Genomic DNA, 18,305 nt, shown 5'->3' on the forward strand with positions numbered 1-18,305 from the left:
CTGTGTAAGACACAAAACAAAAAGCAAAGCAACATTAGGAAAACACTTACACCTCCTACCAAAGACAAAGGACTGATCTCCCCAAAGTAGAAAGAGCTCCGACATCAAGAGAAATCTGGCAGCTCAGTACAGACTAAAGGATGCAAAAGAGGAGATGAAAAGAATCCACCAAAAGAGAAATGCATGTGAGTGCATTTACACTGTCACACTCCTGAGAAAGAAATGCACACAGTCATATTCTCTTAGCTATCAGAGTGACAAAAACCTATGATCCCACCAGACACTGTTTCAGTGAGTCTGTGGTTAATCCACATCACTGAATCAAGCCCACATATACTGCCAGAGTGCCAGCTAGTATCACTTATGAAAAAGATCCATATCTGTTTAAATAACATAAGCATCTATTCTTCAACCACAAACTGAGTTCCTAATCTCTTACCACTAGTCCATGATCACTTTAGCTAAATCAACAAAAGAATGTCCACATGATAAAACACAACTGAGACCTTATGGCCAAGTTGTATTAAATGTAAAAGACATAGGCATAATGTATAGTGCATTTGAGAATTAGAGTAAGAAAGCACAAGAGGAAGTATTCATGTTGCTTTGTATCTGAATTTTTAAAAAATGGAAAAGACATCTTAAAGTAAAAAGAATATAAAATGTTCACCTAAAGCCATTGAGCAAGCACAGATTGGGAGAGGCAAAGTTTCTCATCATATACCTCTTTACATCATCGTCAAATTGAAACCATATCAATATATATCTATATATATATAGATAGATATATATTGATATGGTTTCAATAGATAGATATATAGATATAGCATCCAAAGGCTGAATAAAGAACATGGCTCTTTGGATCACAGCAAGAACTCTAAACGCTGATTCATTTTCTTTGCCCAGCTGTACTGCAGTAGGCAGATTGGTCCTTAGGAAGTATGGTCCTAGAGAATCTTACTCGCTCGGCAGGCATTTTGTCATTACCAAGGACAATGCAAAGGATAACTTACCAGAGGATTTTTATGTAAATGCTGTCATTTAGAGGCTAAACACGCATATAATAGTGCTTTTAACTCTCTTAAATCTTATCCTGAAAGGTGTTCTGTGATTTGCTTTGGTTTGACCTCTGCATGTTATGTGAATTTTAAACTTGGAATTTCAGACTTTTCAAAGGATTGCCAGGAGAAATTGAAAGACAGATGAGATAACAGGGGTAAAGAGCATCACTGAGTGCCTGGCATCTAAGCAGTCACTGACATGACAAACCATGAGCATGGTAGATTCAAAGCACCCTCCCATCAGCCCCCGTAAACATAAACAGAGCAATGTTTTCAGTGCCAATTCAGTAAGACTTCTTTGAATATGGTTCATTATTTCTCCTCAAACTCTCACCAGATTTGAGAGTTCATATGTTAAATAAGAATAAACTTTGGTTTAAAACAAGGAGAGAGTAGGAATCAAGCTATGTATTTTTTTGGAATCTAGAGACCATTAGATGAAGCAACTTCAGGAATGTTGTGTGCAGTAGCTAAAGAATTCTGCATTAACTAGAGTGTCTTGTTTGTTTGTTTGTTTGTTTGTTTTTGGTTTTTTCGAGACAGGGTTTCTCTGTGTAGCTTTGCGCCTTTCCTGGAACTCACTTGGTAGCCCAGGCTGGCCTTGAACTCACAGAGATCTGCCTGGCTCTGCCTCCTGAGTGCTGGGATTAAAGGCATGCACCACCACTGCCCGGCTAGAGTGTCTTTTGAAACTAGTTGTTGGACTACAGTTTATCCAGATTGAACCTGGGAAGGATCCATGGACTCTCAACCAGGTCAACCATCTCTACAAGGTTCTAGGGATATTTCTCCTTTGTAATATCTCTCAGCATAATTGTTTTTATGCCTCCCAGTGTCTCCTCCACGAACGCTTTTCGTTCTTGTGAGTATAGACAACGTGTTTCTGTCTACACTGGCCTTAAACCATCTACACACCCAGCCTTAAAGCCAGGTCCTCGAGATTTCTAGCCACACTCACTGTGCATTTAATGAATTGAAATGCCAGAAAACTGCCAGCTAGCAAGCATCCCCTGAAGAACATCACCGCCACCTGCCATGGCCAAACGTTCATACGCACACAGTGAAACCAACACATTTGACAGGAGCGAGTGAAAGGGAGAACGTGGCAGATGACTGTGCAATGCAAGGCGAAAAGTGACACCCTCACCTCCTCACCAGGAGCTTCCAGAGGACTGACTTTAGCTTGGTTAATCTGCTTCTTTAAGTCTCTAGTTCGGCCATGTGAATGTGATTGTACTGTTCACTGAAGTACTTGTTTTACACACTTTGTATTTCTAGATTCTTCCACTAGAAGCTCTACTCCTCTACTGCTCTTTTTTTCTCATTTTTTCCCCACTTCTGCCTTTTACAAAATGTTTCGAATATTTGCTCTCAAGCCCCCACCAATGGACTCCAAATCCGAGCTTGGAATTTGGACATCAAAGTGCTGTAGCTAATCCTTGGGACACTTGCCATCCTGTGACTTCAGAATCCTTCTCTTATCGAGTTTCTGTGGTTTTCTGGAGTATTTTCTGTTAAAATGTGCACATCTGAAGCTGTTTTTGAAACACTTCTCCTTGTTGCTTTCCCATATTTAGTTACTAGGAATGTGTCGCCCCTGAGGGGATTGAACTCCAAGAGGCCATCTTCACGCTCTTTAGAAGAGAATCCTAGATTGTAGTGTCACATGTTTTCTATAAGTCTTAGCGTCCCACACACACACACACACACTTTAAAAATAAAATGTGCCTTTACAGGGAGCTCATAGCCTGAAAGGATCGATAATGAGGAGGAAGTGTGTCCCAAACAGTGTAGCTGATAGCTCTAGCATTTTTAATAAGAGTCTGTTCGGCAGTCTGAGATGCAGCTTCAGAGGCCAGATACTGTGAATTCTGAGTCTCTCTCTGAAACAACTTACCACATCAGCTTGTTCAAGCCTGTCTGGGACACAGATTTTTTTTAAAGCACAGATAAAAACATACACATATCTGTATGGATTATAAACGGTAGTACAGAGAAGCACTTGCAAGATTTAAAAGTTCTGAAACTCTTTTAATAATAAAGATGGCAAAGTTTGGCAAAGATTTTATAAGTAAAGTTGGGGCTTTTGTTTGTTTGGTTAATAATCTCACTAAAACCATATATGTATACATATAACCTGTGTATATCTCCAAATGGGAGTAAGTAGGGCTTTCAGAGCTACAATAAGGACCAGACGTTTATCTGTGCCTTGTATTTACTCAAATTTGTTTCTTTAAAGCCCTCTCCCTTCATTCTCCACAGAAGGAAAATTCCATTTCCACACCCCAGTGTTTATCCCCAAGGATTAGCCATGTGCCTAGACTGTATCCATTTCTTATTTCTAAAATAAGAAATTGTGCATTGGAAAAGATTGAGAAGCGGGTGATCCAGGTAATTCTCAATTTCCCAAGATGAAACGTAGAATAAATTCCCACCCATAGGTTTCCTTCGCTTGGTGACATTTAAGCTCAAATCGCAGCTCTGCTGCAAAAGCCAAAGAGCCCAGTCTAGCCGAAGAGCTTCCTGAATGTTCCTTTCAAAACCTTTTAGTAGTAGGTGATGATTAATCACAACCTGGAAGTCATCTGAAAACAAGGGTCCAGTTTCTCAAAGAAAAAAAAAAAAAGACATATCCCAATAGCAATAAACTTGACCATCTGCCAAGACTGTTAGTCTCACGGAATTGCTGTGTGCTCATGAGTCTGAAAAGCGAGACACTGGTGTTTGCAGACTGAATTTAAAACTGCAATGGTAGCGTTACCTGGTGATGAATTATTAACCTGTTGGTGAAGAAGCATTCGGGTTATGATCCAGTGTGAGATACTGAGCACGGAACTCTACCATGCTCAGAGGTCAGGGGATTTCCAGTAGAAGTTTCAATGCTAATCTCTCATTGGTAGGAATCCAACTCTTTCTTACACTCTGTAGTCAAATACTATTTGGGGCTCTGTTCAGGAATTGAAACTGGCTACTGTTTTGACTTTTGGTGTTTATGAAAACAGGTGCTAGAAGGAAATTGTAAACAACATACAAGCCAGTCTTATACGCTCTCTATAAAATAACATAAAACCCTAAGCCACATTCTTAATTATCCAAAGATAATTGTAATTTCTCATTCTGTTGATATTGAACGCTGATGGAAATACACTCATAATTTACTCAATATGCCACATTGTGCATTAAGTAGGATGTGTGCACCTCACCTCCTACTTCATGATGCCTCTGGGGGGACAAACACTTCATTCCTGTTTCATAAACACAGAAACACAGCTTGCTTCTATCCTCCATTCTGTGACCTACATCTGAAATTTAACATCAATGATCATGCTTTGAAGCAATAGTTTTAATAGATCACTGATAGTAAAGGAAATTAGTCCTGTGGCACAAAAACACATCACCTGTATCTGCAACCCTGACTTCTCCCTTGCTACCCATAGCTTCTCGTTTGCTATGGACCAGTTACCTGGTAGGTATGTCGGATTTAACAAGGTTCAGATGAAACTCTTAATTTGGCCCCTTAAACAGTGCTCCTGCATTTCCTCTCCATTCACAGCACTTTGCTCACCCCCAGCTATTGGAAGTCAGAACCCTGCATGCAGCCTGGGCCTCTTTTTTTCAATGGAAACTTGAGCAAAATTCAGCCTCTCCATCTTCACATCCCCAGCTCCACTCTGGGTGCTTGCCTCTCCACTGCACCCTCACTGGTGTAAAGCTGATCTCACCTTTTCCTAGAACATGCAGGACTCCTTAACTGGCCATACAGCTTACTCCTAAGCTGTGTCCAATGTCAACAAAAAATGGTCCTCATAAAATACAGATCTGATAATCTTTTTTTTAATATTTTTCTAGTTATTTATTTTTTATTTAAAGTTTTTTTTCATTTTACATACCAACCACAGTTCCCCCTTCTTCCCCTTCTCCTGCTTCCCCCACCATCTTCCCCCAACCTCATCCCCCATCCACTCTTCAAAAAGAGTAAGGCCTCCCTTGGGGAGTCAACAAAATCTGGCATACCAAGTTGAGGCAGGACCAAGCCCCTGCACCCTTGATGTGTTTGTGTGGCCCCTGGCAGTGGGACCAGGACTTATCCAGAGTGCATGAACTGGCTTTTTGGAGCCCATTCCTTATGGTGGGATACCTTGCTCAGATCTGATACCCTTACCCCAAAGCCTTCTGCCGCTGTTCCCAAAACCCAGTCCTGCATCTCTTTAATCTCACCTTAGACCTGCGGTTCTCAGCCTGTCAGTTGTGACCCCTATTGGTGACCTCTGTTTCCAAAAGGTAGCAAAATTACAGTTATGAAGTAGCAATGAAAATAATGTTATGAAAAGCCGGGCGGTGGTGGCGCACGCCTTTAATCCCAGCACTCGGGAGGCAGAGCCAGGCGGATCTCTGTGAGTTCGAGGCCAGCCTGGACTACCAAGTGAGTTCCAGGAAAGGCGCAAAGCTACACAGAGAAACCCTGTCTCGAAAAACCAAAAAAAAAAAAAAAAAAAAAAAAAAAAAATAATAATGTTATGGTTAGGGCGGGGTCACCACATCATGAGGAACTGTCTTAAAGGGTCCCAGCACTAGGACAGTTGAGAACCACTTGGCTAGACATACATTCTCCTTCCGCTTCAGTCTTTACAGTCTATGACCTGGAATACTTTCTCTTTACATAAGGTCACAACCACCCGCTCCCTGCTCAAACATCACCTCCTCCAAGCCAGTTTCCTGGACCATCACCCCCTCACTCCAGCCACATGTTCCTTTCTGGTTCCACCCTCCATCTGCTTTGTATTTATTTCTCCAAGACCTTTGCTTCTCACGGTGTATCTTGTTACTGGCTCGATGTCAGGCCAGTCCTTCTCAGCATAAGCTCTTGGAGGACAGAAAAACGTTTCTGTTTCATTCATGTTCTCTCCCTGGTCCTTCTATCATAACCACAAAAGAATGTGTTGAAGGAATGTATACATTGTACACGGTAGCATCTTTAGCAAATTACCTGAGTGTGTGTCCCCCAGTCCTCCATCAATCAAATGGATGAGAAAAATCTGGAAAATATCATTTACCAAACACTCTTGCTGATGTCTCACAGTTCAACGATGCCTAACATCCCTTAGAATTCTAGAAAGTCGGAATTAGAATCCTTGACTGCTTCCAGTTTAATTCATCTCTTTTTAAAGGTAGGGAAACCAGCCCTGAGAGTTTAGAAGGGCCTAAACTACACAGCAGAAGTGAGACTTACGCCAGACGTAATTGGGTATTTATGCCTCTGTGTCTTAACTGCCTGCTTCTTTGGGAAGTTGAGACTTGATATACGTGGGCAAATACAATGAAGCCATAAGATTTCCATCTCTCCTTATCTTGTTGCTCTGTCGGCGATAATATTTGTGCTACATGCTATCCATGTGTCAGTAAATAAATTAGCAAACTTATGCAGAAATGGTCACATGCAAGAGAAGACAGGCAACCACTCTGTCATGATCTGTTGTAACATCGGAGTGTCTAAAATATGTGTGTGTGAAATATGAGAGTTTTGACTAAATCTTATCAAATGGGAGCCATTTTTAAGTTGACATACTCCCTACTATTAGCACTTCTTAGAATTCAGGCGTAAGGCTCAGTGACTACTGCTGCCTGCATGGCTGTTTAATGACATTTCTGCTCTCTGTAAGTTACCCAGCAGAAGCCTGGAATAAGACGCAAGCTAGGATCGAACAGCTATGGGTTTGATTCCTGGCTCCACTTACTAACCTTGAGAATGATTCTTAAACGTGTTTAGTATCGATCCATGGTCTATAAAGTGTTAAGGATACAGACATATATTTAACATTTTTATTCCTTCAGATTAAGAAGTTATCAAGCTGCCAAGCACACTAAGGCAGACACAGAGCTTAATGTGTGCTATCTCATTTAATCCTTACATGAGCCTTGTGGGAAAAGTGATTCTGTTCCTTATTTACAGGTGAGAACTCTCAGGCTCAGCAAGATTAATAGAGCTGAGGCCACACAGTTAGCAAGGGGCAGAAGTAGGAACTCCACATTGATAACCTCTGGGCCTCCTTGGAGAACAATTATGGGAAGTGATGAAATAGGATCTGTGTACTAAGCACACTTCACAGGCTCATACATCAGAGCTACTCAGTAAAGCTTACCCATTTTCCTTCGCTTTCCTTACCTCGGACTAAATAAATTACCTTGGTCAATGTGTTAGCCTTCCTGAGCCATAACTTCTCTAAAATAAAAATATAGTTCTCCCCTTTTTCACGAAAAGAGCAGTACATACATGCTTGCTCTAGATCATACTGGATGCATGCACATCCACAGTTTTATACAAACTTCCACCCAAAGACAATCACCACTGAGATGGAAGCATACACACACACACACACACACACACACACACACATACACACACACACACACACACACACATACACACACACACACACACACACACGTATGGTGTGTATAGACTATAAGATTATAACACCCTTTTGTAAAGCAAATTAGAATTATCCTATGTATCCTCCTGTGAAATCAATTCTCCAACATAGTGGTATATTGGGAACAGTTTATCTCATATTCTGAAACATGATAGAACATCTCATTACTGAATGATATCTATCTAATAATTGTAATAATAATAATAATAAATTAGCTCTTTATTATGCACTAGCATTTATTTTTTCCTTAAAGGGACTTCATGACATAGATACTTGTGTATCTTCATTTTATAAATAAATTGAGCCACAGAAAGGTTTAGTAACTTCACTCAGGAAATCCAGATGATATGAGGCACATCCAGGGTTGGAACCCAGACGGATAGGCACCATACTTGCTCCTACTTCCTTACTTCATAGAAAGGAAATACCATATTATTTTCCATTCATCTATTTTTGATAATATAAAAACAGTTGAGTGATGCTAATTATTGCAACATACAAATCCTTAAGGTATAGTAACTTAAAGTAGAAATTAATGTTCTACTTGTTTAATGAAGTACTTCCTGCTGCAAAGCAGAATGTGATAAAGACTTTACTGCTCAAGACAGTCACTCAATAACTTAGGCTGACAACAAGCTGCACATGGCTTCTCAGAACATCCTTCATGACAACATGAAGCTGACACATAGGAAAAGAGGAAGCAATAAGTTGTATGAGCTTCCCCTCAGCCTGAAAGTGGCAAATATCATGTCCACTCACTTCCTATTAGTTAGAATCATCATTCCATTCAGAAGGGACAAAAGGTAAATAAAGCCCCTGCATGGGCACCCTCTTCTCAGGGGTAGCTTTCTCCATTGGAAGAGAAGTTTCCTGTGTTGGACAGTTACAAAGACAATCCTGATCATCCATTATCTAAAGAAGCAGACAGATTAACCAAAATAAAGTAAGGAAAAAATGAATAAAGTCATTCTGGATAACTCAAAATAATGGGAAATCAAGGAATCTGTAATCACACACGCACCTACAACTGGTAAAGGTTTATCATATACAGGGTTAGGTGTAGACATCTTAGAACAGTTTAACTACATGTTTATCACATAATAAGAAGGGCATTTAATCTATTACTATTATTGTTAGCATTAATATTGCTTTTTACTAGCAAAGAGAGAGAAATGAGTGCTTTCAAACATTTTTCATGAAAATTAGTGCCATCATCTTGAGGGCATTCTGATATCAATCAAAATTTAGAATGTAACAATCCTCTATCTAGAAAAAATATCCTTTAAAAGAATTCCCCAAGTGGTCAGCCCTGGAAACATACATACAAGTAACATTCTACAGACTGAGCAGGCTATATTTATGTATTCAGGAATATATATGTATATATGCATATGTACACACACATACACACACACACACACACACACACACACATATATATATATATATATATATATATTCATATATGTAGATAGCACAGGTTAATGAAAAAAGAGGCCATGAATTTAAAAGAGACCAAAGAAGGATATATGGGAGGGCTTGGAGGGAGGAAAATGAAGGGAGAAATTATATAATTATATAATCTCCAAAAATGAAAGAAATTATTTTTAATAAAAATAGAGCCGGGCGGTGGTGGCGCATGCCTTTAATCCCAGCACTTGGGAGGCAGAGGCAGGCGGATCTCTGTGAGTTCGAGGCCAGCCTGGTCTACAAAGTGAGTTCCAGGAAAGGCGCAAAACTACACAGAGAAACCCTGTCTTGAAAACCAAAAAAAAAAGATTAACCATCAAAAATAGATTCACAGATATACTGACTTCAACAACATTTTAATAGCATAACCAAAAGTAAGCAAAAACTTCATTAATTAATTGATAGATGATATAAATTCATTTACTCTCTTCTACATACTTACAGTATTTTGGTGTTTTAATGACTATTTTTTATTTTATAACTTTAAAATATATATTTCATTTAAAAATCACTCAAATTTGAGGTTATTTTAAGGCCACTCGAAATAGCTCAAAGAATTAGAACATAAAGGGAGGTGAGGGGTGATATTGTCCTTAGGATTACTTGTTTGCTGTTGTTCTGATTTTTCCAAGAAACAATAAAAATGAAAAGAACTTTTAGTAGAAGGGAGAAATCCATGGCATTAGGGGAAACTTCTGAAATTTCTGAATGTTTTCTAAGAATCTAGGAAGGATTTTAAAAGCCTGGCATCTTTAGAGTGTCTATGACTCCAGCCATGACTTCGGGTGGCTTACTTGTAAAATTTCTCTCTTCTTACAGTTACTAGTGTTGAAGTATCCAGCCATGCTTTTCTCAGTCCTTCCAAGTTCCTTCCCATTAAGCTAAGTCCTAACAGATGCTTTATGTTGTGCAGTCACGGCAACAAAGCAAAACCTGTCGAGTACCGACATATAACTGTCCTTGCTTTAACCCAGGCATTGGGTCCATGATCCAGTCCTTTTGCATGTGAATCTGCCTCATAATGAGAGCTTTTGGCGACTAATCTCCTTTAGATGCCATCTATAGAGATTGAGTCATGTTGATTTTGCTGACTACACAATACTGGAGCTGAATTAGAGGAGTCTGCTAAGATCCTTCACATCCCAGCATGTCTTAAATACCATTATAGACTTTACTTTGCTCAAATCTTTGGCAGTTTCCTCAAGCCTGAAATAAAAAGAAAATCACTGATAAATCTTTTTGAATGACTCAGTACTATGTTGTGAGCCACCTCCATAATACAGTACTAGTCTGTATTTGTATTCTCACTTGGCTGCTTAGAATCACTAAGTGGTCTTTCAGCATTTCCCAAGGTGTTCATATCCGTTTTCCTTGGAAGAGGTGAGCATTGGACCTACAGGTTTGCTTTTTTTTCCCCCGTGCAGTCAGTCTTGAACTCTTTATTTGCTGTTCTATTTCTTTTTCTAGCCCCATTTTCTCTTCATCCATCCTCAAAAAGACCATCTGTTCTTAGCATAATTTTATGTCTGCTCTACCCTCCCTGCATTCTATCTTTCCTCAATGTTTTAGGTGATAATGATTTATTCTTAATTCATTATGCACTTGGCTTTCACAACCTCCCACTTCTCTTTCCCCCGCTGCCATCCTGCCCTGGTCTTTACTCAGCCAAAGACGGATGTAATACAGCTTTTAGCAGCACAGGTTCGGCATCATCTTTGCTACTTACAGATGATGAGCTTTGGTTATTGATTGCTACAATCCTCAATTTCTCAATGTGTACATGGAATGATCTGAATGATTGAATACAGTAATACACACACACACACACACACACACACACAAACACACACACACACTGGATACCAAAATCAACTTCCTCCCATCTGTGACAACAAAATATGTCTCTGAACCCTTACAAATGACCCCTGGGAGGCAATAGAAGGGTTGATTCTTGTCCTCAGTTACTGCTTACTTAATACATAAACCAATAAACAAATGGATCTGAATACCTTCTAATAATTCTGTGTACAATTAATCACTTGCCTGCAGGAGCTGTCTGCAGCTTTTACTTATACTAACATGGAGTAACTTCACCAAATACTAAGTTCCAATGTTTCAAAATATATCTTTATATTTTTAACAGAATCTTATATTTGTTTCAGTTGTTTCATACATTCATACATTGAAACAATTCAATGAATCTTGATCTGATGCACCCTCAAACCCCTTCCACTCTACTCAGGAACCCCTAACTTTTCTATCTCACTCCCCCTAGGCACCTCCATACATCGTCTGTCCTCTTTGTCCTCTTCTTTCCTTGTAGTTAATAACCGAGTCCAATTAGTTCATCCTCCTATTGACTGATCTTGGCTGGTAACCATAGCTGCAGAGAGGTTGTGATTACAGTAGCCATGTTGTGTCTAGAACAAGGTGCTTTGCAGCTCTCCTCCCCATCTTCCAGCTCATATATTCTTTCCATCCCCTCATTTGTGATGCCCTGTGATCCTTGAGTGGTGTTGATATAGATTTCCCATTTTGGGTTGAATACTCAAGGGTCATTTATTCTGACACTCTGACCAACGATGGAACTCTGAATTAATGACTGACTAGAAAAGAGAATTTTCCCTGCCCAAAGTTGAGGGCAGCACTCATCTCTGAGCATAAAACATAAATAATTAGAAGGCTGTATAACAACATGTCATTTAGCAAAACAATAGTTGGTTCCTCTTTAGAGCATAAGACTTCCTAAGCCATGAGCTTTTGACTAAGTTTATAGTACCAAACATAAACCCTTTCCTGTAGAGCATGCCTCACATCCAAGCCTAAAGCAGTTGGTTACCCCAGTAACTATTGTACCAGTAGCACATTTTGCCTGGAAAGTTAGTATTTTAGGATATAGGGTTGGCTACAGGGTACCATTAATGTTCTTTTTCTCCCAGTGACCTACATAACATATTCCAGTACTATGAAAGCTAGTCAGAAGAGAAGTTTTTATGTCGGTTCCAATTTGAATTCTCTATATCCTGCTACCAAAACCTATTGTATCTTCAGCAATAGAGTCTTTCCAGCTAGCTATGCTGAGCAGCCAGAAACAATGTCAAAAGCTTGTATTGTTTCAGGGACTTTTAAGTGCTCCCTTACCAAAAACTTGTTAAAGATGTATCCCACGCCTGCCACTGATATTTCATGTAATAACCCAGTTCTTCTGGAGAACCATTGTCTATTCATGTAAAGTATCTGTCTTCAACTCCTATTTTTTAATTATATTTTTAATTAGCTTACAAAGTAGTAAAGTTTCATATGGTGTTTAAAATTACTTATTTATTATTTATCGGAGGGGTTGCCACAGCACGTGTGTTAATGTCAGAGGACCACTAGTGGGAGTCAATTCTTCCACCATGTGGGTTCTGGGGATCAAATTTGGGTCCTCAGGCTTGGCAGCAAATATCTTTACCTGTCTAGCCATCTCACCAGTCTTGAACTATAAATCTTAATGAGGTATGTTATATAAGCTACATTTATGTGTCTGTTTATCGAGATATATTATATAAGGTACATTTATGTGTTTGTTTATCTACGGTTGCTCTATAAGTTTCACATTTCATGTACTGTTAGAATTAATTAGGAGACTGAAAAAAGTTCTTGGGCTACCTAAAAGGTGGAGAACAAAACAAATAAAAAAACAAACAAGCCGGGCGGTGGTGGCGCACGCCTTTAATCCCAGCACTCGGGAGGCAGAGCCAGGCGGATCTCTGTGAGTTCGAGGCCAGCCTGGGCTACAGAGTGAGTTCCAGGAAAGGCGCAAAGCTACACAGAGAAACCCTGTCTCGAAAAACCAAAAAAAAAAAAAAAAAAAAAAAAAAAAAAAAAAAAAAAAAAAAAAAAAAAACAAACAAACAAAAAAATTGTGGTGCAATCCTGTGGAAAATTCCATTCTATAAACTAACAGACAACAAATGTAATAGATACAAGTAAAAATTACTCCCAACTTCCATACTAGCCTAGGAAATGCTGTGGGTGGTACTGAGAGAAAAAAAAAACATAAGCGTGCTCCCTGCCATTTGGTTGCTCATTTTACTGAACTCTGACCTCCTCTTCTGACCGGAATTACAATGGGAGTATTGAATCCAATCTGCAGTTACCTTTGCATATTTTGTGACTTCAGACATTTAGAGTATGATTCACTGTGTGACTAATCTTAAAATTTCTTCAAACCGACAGTGTTCATTTTACTTTCTCTGGTTTTCCTGTAATGTGCTAACTTCATAGCCTGCTTTTGGAGGTGTTAGTCTAACGGATTGATGGTTGATTTAAAAAAAAAAATCAGTATATTCATTCCACACCTCATGCCTTCATCTGGAAAATGAGATCTGTACAATTTCTAATTAATAGGTTCCATGACAAGATAAGTTTGTGGAGCTAGAGAAAGGACTTAGTGACTAAGAAAACTTGCTGCTATTGCAGAGAAGCCAGGCTCAGATCCCAGCATCCACATGGTGGCTCACAACCATCTGTTACTCCAGATCAAGGATTTCTCCTGTCCTCTTCTGGCCTTTGTGGGCAACAGGCACTCATGTGGTACAGAGACATGCCTGAGGCCAAAGCAGTCACACCTGTAAAATAAAAGTAAGTTAATCTTTAAAAAAGAAAAAAAAACTTCAGAAGTAAATTTGGCATCTAGAGAGATTGTGCAGCAGTAATGAGCACATGCTGCTTCACGGAGAACTAGGTATGGTTCCCAGCAGCCGAGGTGGGTGGTTCACAATTGCCTGTAAATCCAGCTCCTGGGTATCCAGTACCTGCTGACCTCTGTGGATATCTTCGCTCACATACACATAACTCCACACAGACACACAGACACAGACACACAGACACACACACACACACACACACACACACACACACACACACACACACACACAATTTAAAATTATTTTTAAAAAATCCAGTCTTAAAATTATAGAAAATGCCAGGCATGAAAATCAGTTTTGTTTGCTGTATGTTGTGCAGCGCTACTAGCCATTTACTTATTTCCAGTGTTTTGAGTACTTTAGTACATAAATAACGGAGTGTGTACTTGGTGATATGCAAGAATACAATACAATAAAAGCAAAAACATCCACTAGGGTCATAAAATCAGTGTCTCCTTTAAGTCACTGTTGCTACAGAGTCTCCAAATGGAGAACACCGTGGCTTCCGTGTACATAGAACTTTTTCAGTTTGTTTTCTGTTATCAAAATAGATATTTGTATAATAAAACCCCAACATTGTAGAAATACATAATTTGGAAAATAAAATGTTCCCATTCCTAATATCACCTGATTGTCTACTCCTTGAAGCTAATTAATGGTGATAACCTATGCAAATTTGCATGTGCTTTCCTAGCCTACACTAATTGGTGAACATGCTTTCTAATATAAGATTACATAGCACATTTGCAGATAGCTTCTACTCACTTAAAATATGTCTTTGGTGTCTACATCAGCACATTTAGTACCTTCTCAAGAACACAAACTCAAGGATGCATTTTGGTGCCCTCAGGCACCTCCTCACAGGGTAGAGTCTAGGTCTGACGAGAAAAGCCCTATGGCTACTCATTGCACCACCAATCACTGACCTTTCTCTCCAACCAATGACCTAAGAAGGAGCATCAGGAGAATTACTCAGATGGCTCCTGTCAATTTATACAAAATGGTCCCATCATCTCGAAGGAAAAATGGAATGAAGAAGACACATTTATTCACCCCTCATTCCTGAGGATCGTAGAAACATTTCAAATGCCACACCCAATACCCACGGAGCAGAACTCAGCCTTGGAGTCATGCACAACCTACTTGAAGCAAAAAGCAAATTTGACTTGAGGATGCTAAAGACAAGTGAATACTAAAATTGCCAAAGGATGCCATTCTTTTTCTCTTTGTTATCACTACCTCAAAATCCTCTTCCTACCACCTATAGATTTACTTTCAAGTGATTAAGTCCTCTTTGTCTTTTCTACGCCTTTGCTAACTGCTTTTTGCCTGTTTCAATTACAAAAGAGCTGATATTTTTAAGCCCAATGGCAATACATCAAACATTAAGTATCCATTTCCATGCAAAGCACACGGTGCATAGTTGTATACTGTATTGCAACAGAGGTAATATTTGATCTGTACTCCAAGCTTTCACCTAAAAGAGCATACTCAGAGCACTGAGTATTCACATTACTGGAGACCTTCGTTAAACAGTAGGCACAATGGCAGACTCTCCGACAGGAGAGAACAGTTGTCGCAGAGAGGATGCTATGTTGTTTGGCAAAAACAATAAATAAGAAACATTATTACACCAAGCAAGGACATTTCCTGGGTGCATAGATTCCTCCATCCTGTCAACCAGAAATCCAGAGCCATGGTGTTGGGGGCTGAGTTGGGAGTTTTTGCTGCAGACTAGGGAATTAATGAAAGTGGAGTTATTGTGAAAGAGAGCCTTATAACTCTGCAGCTCCCCAAGACACTGAACTCTCTGGAGGCCATTGTCCAATTGTTGAAGGTTATGTGATTCAAAATTGTACAGGGAAAAGTGTAACTCAGAGTGGTCAAGGGACCAGAGCTAAAGTGACAGGTAGGTCGTGTTCTGGGCCTTGTCACTCTGCAGTCAATAGGCACCTAAGTGCTGGTAGGTCAGGCTGGGTGCTCAGTTCTGTTTACTTTTGCCTCAAACTGATGCGCATTAACTTTTCAGAAAAATTTTTATTGAGAAATAAAATGTATTTATTAGTCATGGGACTTATAGCTGTCTCCACCTGTTTTTTTCAGATACCATTGTTCTTATCGCTTCAATAGCAGTTGTTTCTGCAAAAACTCAGGGTAATATTTTTGCCACATCAGCGCTCAGAAGTCTCCGGTTCCTACAGATCCTGCGTATGGTGCGCATGGACAGAAGGGGAGGCACTTGGAAGTTGCTGGGCTCGGTGGTTTACGCTCACAGCAAGGTAAAAATTTTCTCTCTGCACTACATAGCAAAATTCTTGAAAATATTCCATTGATTACAATAATGTTTAATAAATTTAACATGGGCAGTTACTTCAGACTGTGGCTCAAGCTATTTGGGGTTCTGGTACATAATGCATTACTTAAAAAACCTTTATATGCTTCCTAGAAGTAGGAAAATGATTGAATTGTACATAGATTTCTTATTTCCCTTTTCAGAGATTCTTTTTAACCTCTAAAATGTTTCGTTCCTTTTATACCTAGGAATTAATCACAGCTTGGTACATAGGATTTCTCGTCCTTATTTTTTCATCCTTCCTTGTCTACCTGGTGGAAAAGGATGCCAATAAAGAGTTTTCTACATATGCAGATGCTCTCTGGTGGGGAACAGTAAGTATAAGTCTGTTTTTAATCTATTGGCTATTATGAAACGTTGCCACTGAATATAACAAAATGGTTTTCAGTGAATGGTCTCAATGAAAATATTAACTTCCAAAAGGGGATGGCTGTGGAGATATATGGTATTTATTATGAGATCTGAGGGGTTTCTGTGCCTTTTTGAGCAAACAAAATTAAATTTACACATAAATTATCATTTCTATTTTTCGGGTGCTCAGTTGTTTCCAAAGAAAAAAATATATCACATTTGAAAATATAAAATGTTAACAGGATTATTTGTTTTAGTGTAAACTTAAATAGATAACTGATAAATTGATTCATTACTCTAGGGGAGAAAAGGGGTTTTTGATTGTCAAAAGAATGAATGGGAGAAGTATGGTGACACATGCCTATAACCTCAGCACTCTGGAGGCTGAGGCAGGAGGATGACAAGTTTGAGGCCAGTCTGGGCTGCACAGTACAAAACTTTCAAAAAATAACAGAACAAAAATATCGAATAGCAGCTGATACAAAGTGAGAAGAATTAAATGCATCAGTCAATCAAGAAAGAGAAGGTGGGAAATAGCCTGTGCAGAGACCGTGGATACCTCATCATAAAATGTTCCGTTCAAAAATCCCATTTGCGTTTGCATTGTTACAAATATTTTCCAAACAAGTAGAACTTGCAACTGTCAGACAAATAGAAAATAAATGCATTCCGCCTATTACACTTAATTCATTATTTGAAATATACCAATGAAGAAACCAGTGAAGTGTCATAGTCAGTTCAGAGTCCTGATCAAAGCACAAAGAATTACTAAATGCTGGGATAGTGAAACACAAGGACAGATGGAGGAAAATGTGGCTGCTTTCACAGCATGGGGAACAGATCGGTGAACAGCCACTAGACATAATATACTTACGTGTAGAAAAGGTAAAATTATTTTATACTGCTATGTGTTATCTACAACTTACAGAGTTGTAGGATAGCTCAAAAGTCATGAAGACGTAGACTCCAATAGTCAGGAAAGGGTGTGCTGTGAATAAAGCATTTTTCCTTTCAGGTAAAAGTTTTCCCTGCATGGTAAAGAATTTGCAAACAGTCATTTGGAACTTACACCCTAATAAGAAGCTTACAGTATGCAAGAGTACTGTATACAGCATAAAAATTGCATTTCTTTTCATTTTCTACCTTTATGAGATTCCAAAAGGGAGTTGCATGGAAATACACAAAATTTATAATAGTGTAAAAAATGTTTTTATTTCATTCTTGAGATTATAATTACAACATTTCTCCCTTGCATTTTCTTCCTCCATACCCTCCCATGTATCCCTCCTGACTCTCCTTCAAATCCATGGCTTCTTTTTTCATTAACTGTTATTGCATGTGTATATACATTCCCAAACATTACCTGCTCAGTCCATATAATGTTATTTGCATGTACGTTTTCAGGGCTGACCATTTGGTATTAGACAACCAGTGAATGTGCTCTTCCATGGGGAAAGCCATCTCTCCCACTCCACTCCCAGCTTTTCTCAGTTGCCTCTAATTCTTTGTGAAGGGTTGAGGCCTCACTCAAAAGGGTGGGCTTTTCCCCATCTACGTTGTCATGCCCATTGGTGTTGTCCTTGTTCAGCTCCTGTTTGGACAATAATGTTGATGAGACTGTACGGGTATCGCTTCTGATATTACTAGGAGATACAGCCTCACGGCACACTCCCAGATCCCCTGGTTCTTACGGTCTTACCACCACCTCTACTGCACTGTTCCCTGAACCCACAGAACGTTTTGTAGATGAGTCCACTGGGACTGGGCTCCACATCTCTGCATTTTGATTGGATGCGGTTTTCTGTAGTGATCTCCATCTGTTGCAAAGAGAAGATTCTCTGATGAGAGGTGAGGACTGCACTTACCTTTGGGTATAAGTAAATATGTTTATAGATTGTTGTTAGGGGTTATGCTGGTTTAGTAAGTTAGTAGTTGTAGATTCTCCTAC

General features: G+C 39.2%; 1 protein-coding gene across 2 annotated transcripts in view; it reads left to right on the top strand.

Moving 5' to 3' along the window:
• Kcnq5 (potassium voltage-gated channel subfamily Q member 5) overlaps positions 1-18,305 on the top strand; it is a 557,372-nt gene that overhangs the window by 425,204 nt on the left and 113,863 nt on the right. For both annotated transcript variants that reach the window (XM_052745346.1, XM_052745345.1), the window contains exons 4-5: positions 15,757-15,932; positions 16,195-16,320. In XM_052745346.1, coding sequence (XP_052601306.1) covers positions 15,757-15,932; positions 16,195-16,320 — 302 coding nt within the window. The remainder of the gene's footprint in view (positions 1-15,756; positions 15,933-16,194; positions 16,321-18,305) is intronic.

Source organism: Peromyscus californicus, unplaced genomic scaffold (genome assembly GCF_007827085.1).
Source record: "Peromyscus californicus insignis strain IS unplaced genomic scaffold, ASM782708v3 Scaffold_19__1_contigs__length_69161282, whole genome shotgun sequence".
In the NCBI taxonomy this organism is placed as follows: Eukaryota; Metazoa; Chordata; class Mammalia; order Rodentia; family Cricetidae; genus Peromyscus; species Peromyscus californicus.